The following is a 6,000-nucleotide window of genomic DNA, read 5'->3' on the forward strand; positions in this document are numbered from 1 at the left end:
GATGCATAAATAAGGAATGTGTAATGCTTCAAGAAAATAGTGCAAATTGTGAAAATGTAAACCGAGAGAAACCTGAGAAGAACTATTTTCTGCAAGTTTAGTGGCAGGAAGTTAGAGCTGTGCTCTAAAGGGTGAGCGTGGCTAAGGTGGAGTGGTATCAGCTGTGTTGCCTTGCATCATTTACAGTCTGACTACGGTCCTTTTTGCAAAAGTCCAAAAAACTGTCCAGGTGACTTTTTCTCTTTTTATCCACCATTTCTTCATTTGGACTTTCTCTTCGCACTCCATGCAAAGAATCAAGCAAATACTTGATACTGTCACCTGATTGGCTGATCAGTGATCACTTCCTGCGTTGCTCGGTTACCAGAGAGCGAGTGCATTTGTTGATGAAACCAACCTTGCTTCCATACTTCACCTTTCTTCCCACCAAGAAGGAAGGAAAGAAAAAATAGAAACGTTTTATCGAACGCATTTTTTAATTGATATCTATTACGTGTCTGTCGCAGTATATATTGATATACCACATAATGTTGCAAAGCTTTTATAGACCACACCATTGAAGCCAGTCTTATAGAGCAGAATATATAACCCTTTTTGTCTGTTAAGGAACATAAATTCCTGCTCATTGTGATACAAAATAATACCTATAATAAGACCAAAACGTTGTATGTAAAGGACGTGAAAGTCGCTAAAAAGTAGGATGTTGTTGACGTCCTGTTGTTTCAAGTCTTATTGGAGCCATGTGAGTCCAGTCAGCTCGTCAGGGCATGGCTGGCGGACTGTGAAAGAGCGATATTATTGAAGGCGTCCTCTCCAGTCAGCACACAGACAGGAGGTGCTCCGTCTGCCCCGCAGGCTCTCCGCTTGCTGGAAGATCAGGTCCATTCAGATGCCTTCATTTGAATAACTGCTCCTTTTAATAACCCCCACGCTGCCCAGACCAAGGGAATTAGTAGCAGACTGTCCTTGCGGGAGTTGTTGTGGTTATTTTTTTGTAGTCCTCCAACAAGAAAGCAAGTGCGTGTGCCAGCATGTGTGTTTGCTCTCTGGTTAATCAGTACAGTCGACTTGTAGTAAAAGCAGCACACTGTGTGCGACATCTTGTTTTTGGAGGCAGCGTCAACAATGGACACGTAAGTGGTTTGATTCTGGATGGTTTCTCTTTTCATTGGTTTCATTGTGGAAAACTTGCAGCTGGTATAGAAATGTGATATACATGGTGTGTTTTTTGTATTTATGGAGAGGCAGTTGGCGTTCCCTGTAAGGATTGAAGGTACTTTTCTGCCAGGGGAGTCTCTCGGGACACTTGACAGATCTTTCACACACGTCACTTTTTAAAAGAGCAAACAAGTCGGCGAGTAAGAAACATGTGAAGTTCATTTGTTGCAGCGCTTACAGGTAAGACAGTCAGATACTTTTTCTTTTTTTCTCAATAATAAGACGACTTAGAGGCAGAACAGCACAATAGGTCATAAATATAACACTTATGTGGGAATGAAACTGAAAAAAAACCATTGTATTATCACAAAAAGCAATATTTTCTGGAGGACAAAATTGACATTTTGTTGCAATTAAGCTATATTTGCGGAGAAAAATTACATTTATTAGAATGTTTTTTTTGTTTTTTTAAAACTATATAAAATGTTTGAGAATAAACCTATATTTTTAGAGGGAAGAAATAGTATAACTAATGAAACTAAAGCTATATTTTTTGAAGAAAAAAAAAAGTACAATTTATGAGAATTAAGGTATATTTTTGGGGGGGACAAAAACGTACAATTTATGGAAATAAAACTCTATTTTTGGAGGTAAGAGAAAGTACAATTAATGAGAAGTAAGCTATATTTCTGGAGGATTAAATAGTACTATTTATGAGAATAAAGCTATATATTTAAATGAAAACAATAGTACAATTAATGAGAAGAAAGTTAAATTTTTGGAGGAAATAAATTGTACAATTTATGAGAATGAAGCTATATTTTGGAGGAAAGAAATAGTACAATTTATAAAAAATAAATTTGTATTTTTGGAGGAAAAAACTTTTAAAATTATTGTAAAAACTTTATTTCTAGAGGAATAAATAGTAATGCTTATGACAATAAAGCTATATTTCTAGAGGAATAAATAGTACTATTAATGAGAATAAAGCTATATTTTTAAATGAAAATATAGTACAATTTATGAAAAAAAAAGCTATATTTTTATAAGGGAAAAAATAGTACAATTTATGAAAATAAAGCTATATTTTTATAAGAAAAAAAATAGTACACTTTATGAAAATAAAGATTTATTTTTTATGAGGAGAATTTTTTTTTAGAATTTATGAGAATAAAGTCATATTTTTGGAGTAAGGAAATAGTACAATTTATGAGAGTAAATGTATATTTTTGGAGTAAAGAAATAGTACAATTTATGAGAATACAATTATATTTTTGGAGGGGAAAAATAGTACATTTTATGAGCATAAAGTTATATTTTTGGAGGAACAGAATAGTACTGTTTATAAGAATAAAGTTATATTTTGGAGGAAAGAAATAGTACAATTTATGAGAATAAAGTTATATTTTTGGATGCAAGAAATAGTAAAATTTATGACGATAAAGTAATATTTTTGCAGGAAAGAAACGGCACATTTTGTTACAATAAAACTATGGAGAAATAATTTTTGTGTTTATTAGAACTAAGCTATACTCAGAAGAAAAAGAAAGTACAATTTATGAAAATAATGCTACATTTTTGGAGAGATTTTTTTTTTTTTTTTTCAATTTATGCAAATAAAGCTATATTTTTGGATGGAAAAATAGTAAAAATGTATTAGAATAAAGCTATATTTTGAAAAGAAAAACACTAATATAGTTTATGAGAATCAAGCTACATTTTTGGGGGGGGGGGGAATGAAGTTATATTTTTGGAAGGAGAAAAGGGTGTTTGTGTTACAGGAACAAATGTGTTTAAGTAAATGTTAAATCTCCTACACAAAATGTATATTTATATATAATTATTATCCTAAAATTGTGTTTATCCAAGGCTATTTTAATGACTTATATCCGACAAGTGCTACCTTAGAACCATTTGATTGTAGAATAGGAGCATAACTAGACCCTTCAAATGAAAAAGCTGAAAGTTGAATATTAAATTCTGAAAGTCTCCCCGGAGAAAACTGTTTTTTATTATTCTGCTTTTTCTACTAAAGCAACAAAAGACTGGAATGAATTTCCCTCAAGCCTGAGAAATCTAACAAATTAATATTGTTTGTTTGCAAAACATTGGTTATTGAGCAGCAAGTGTTGCTAATAGTATTTGAATATGAAATACGGTATATATTATAGTAAAAGTATTTTTATCTGTGTATTATTGTAGTGTTTTTAGTATAGCTCTTAAAGGTATGCATTCATTTAGTCACTGTATAAATTACAGGTTTTGAGCTTTTTTTTTTAATTACATGTTTTTGTTTGACTTATCTCTATCAATCAATCAATCAATCAAATGTTTACTTATATAGCCCTAAATCACGAGTGTCTCAAAGGGCTGCACAAGCCACAACGACATCCTCGGCTCAGATCCCACATCAGGGCAAGAAAAAACTCAACCCAATAGGACAATGAGAAACCTTGGAGGGGACCGCAGATGTGGGGCCCCCCACCCTGGGCGACTGGTGCAATGGACGTCGAGTGGATCTAGCATAATAGTGTGAGAGTCCAGTCCATAGTGGATCTAGCATAATAGTGTGAGAGTCCAGTCCGTAGTGGATCTACCATAATAGTGTGAGAGTCCAGTCCATAGTGGATCTAGCATAATAGTGTGAGAGCCCAGTCCATAGTGGATCTAACATAATATTGTGAGAGTCCAGTCCATAGTGGATCTAACATAATAGTGAGAGTCCAGTCCATAGTGGATCTAACATAATATTGTGAGAGTCTAGTCTATAGTGGATCTAACATAAAAGCGTGAGAGTCCAGTCCATAGTGGATCTAACATAATAGTGAGAGTCCAGTCCGTAGTGGATCTAACATAATAGTGTGAGAGTTCAGTCCATAGTGGTTCTAACATAATAGTGAGAGTCCAGTCCATAGTGGATCTAACATAATAGTGAGAGTCCAGTCCCTAGTGGATCTAACATAATATTGTGAGAGTCCAGTCCCTAGTGGATCTAACATAATATTGTGAAAGTCCAGTCCATAGTGGATCTAACATAATAGTGTGAGAGTCCAGTCCATAGTGGCTCTAACATAATAGTGCGAGTCCAGTCCATAGTGGATCTAACATAATAGTGTGAGAGTCCAGTCCATAGTGGATCTAACATAATATTGTGAGAGTCCAGTCCATAGTGGATCTAACATAATATTGTGAGAGTCCAGTCTATAGTGGATCTAACATAATAGCATGAGAGTCCAGTCCATAGTGGATCTAACATAATAGTGAGAGTCCAGTCCATAGTGGATCTAACATAATAGTGAGAGTCCAGTCCCTAGTGGATCTAACATAATATTGTGAGAGTCCAGTCCCTAGTGGATCTAACATAATATTGTGAGAGTCCAGTCCATAGTGGATCTAACATAATATTGTGAGAGTCCAGTCCATAGTGGATCTAACATAATAGTGTGAGAGTCCAGTCCATTGTGGATCTAACATAATATTGTGAGAGTCCAGTCCATAGTGGATCTAACATAATATTGTGAGAGTCCAGTCCATAGTGGATCTAACATAATAGTGTGAGAGTCCAGTCCATAGTGGATCTAACATAATAGTGTGAGAGTCCAGTCAATTGTGGATCTAACATAATATTGTGAGAGTCCAGTCCATAGTGGATCTAACATAATATTGTGAGAGTCCAGTCCATAGTGGATCTAACATAATAGTGTGAGAGTCCAGTCCATAGTGGATCTAACATAATAGTGTGAGAGTCCAGTCCATAGTGGATCTAACATAATATTGTGAGAGTCCAGTCCATAGTGGATCTAACATAATAGTGTGAGAGTCCAGTCCATTGTGGATCTAACATAATATTGTGAGAGTCCAGTCCATAGTGGATCTAACATAATATTGTGAGAGTCCAGTCCATAGTGGATCTAACATAATATTGTGAGAGTCCAGTCCATAGTGGATCTAACATAATATTGTGAGAGTCCAGTCCATAGTGGATCTAACATAATATTGTGAGAGTCCAGTCCATAGTGGATCTAACATAATATTGTGAGAGTCCAGTCCATAGTGGATCTAACATAATAGTGTGAGAGTCCAGTCCATAGTGGATCTAACATAATAGTGTGAGAGTCCAGTCCATAGTGGATCTAACATAATAGTGTTAGAGTCCAGTCCATAGTGGATCTAACATAATAGTGAGAGTCCAGTCCATAGTGGATCTAACATAATATTGTGAGAGTCCAGTCCATAGTGGATCTAACATAATATTGTGAGAGTCCAGTCCATAGTTTCATATCTAATATGAGAGAACAGACTAGAGATGATCTGTTCCAGGGTCAAACTGTCGCCATGGTGCAACCTTTGACTGTACAGGCGATTTTTCTAAGTCCAATTTTGAAATTCTGTATAAAAAAAAGAAGTTAGTAATAATTTAGCGACTGTTGCGTCATGCTAACATTGCTACTGCTTGTGCCTGGGAGGTGAGTCTCATCCCGAGAAAACACACCTGGCTTTAAGGTGGTACTCTTATTCTCATCTTCATTTCTGTCGCTGTCGCCATATTGTACTAAGTAGCCAGGACAGAGTTCATTTATGGGATTTATGGTTAATACCCTTCCCCGTCTGGATTGTGTGCGACTTTCGAGAGCAGAAAAATGTTGCAATAAACAACGGCAACACCAGTGAAGAACAAGCTGCATAAGATGTGCGTCAGAGTACGTCCCCGTGACGTATGGAGCGGTTGTTGTTGTTGTTGATGGTGGTCTTTCTTTGTGCTCCATGTAGGGCGGCTGCGTGGATTCGTCCAATCAGAGCCTGGCGTTGCTCCTGATGACCCTTGGCCAACAGGACGTGTCG

At 36.0% G+C, this 6,000-nt stretch overlaps 1 protein-coding gene across 2 annotated transcripts in view; it reads left to right on the forward strand.

Moving 5' to 3' along the window:
• Positions 1 to 6,000, forward strand: part of rcl1 (RNA terminal phosphate cyclase-like 1) — a 44,748-nt gene that overhangs the window by 23,632 nt on the left and 15,116 nt on the right. For both annotated transcript variants that reach the window (XR_009827133.1, XM_062057460.1), the window contains exon 9: positions 5,929 to 6,000. This exon is cut by the window's right edge and continues 32 nt beyond it. Coding sequence is in view for 1 of the 2 variants with exons in the window: in XM_062057460.1 (XP_061913444.1) it covers positions 5,929 to 6,000 (72 nt within the window). In the remaining variant the exon portion in view is untranslated. The remainder of the gene's footprint in view (positions 1 to 5,928) is intronic.

This window comes from Entelurus aequoreus, linkage group LG08 (genome assembly GCF_033978785.1).
Source record: "Entelurus aequoreus isolate RoL-2023_Sb linkage group LG08, RoL_Eaeq_v1.1, whole genome shotgun sequence".
Lineage (NCBI taxonomy): Eukaryota > Metazoa > Chordata > Actinopteri > Syngnathiformes > Syngnathidae > Entelurus > Entelurus aequoreus.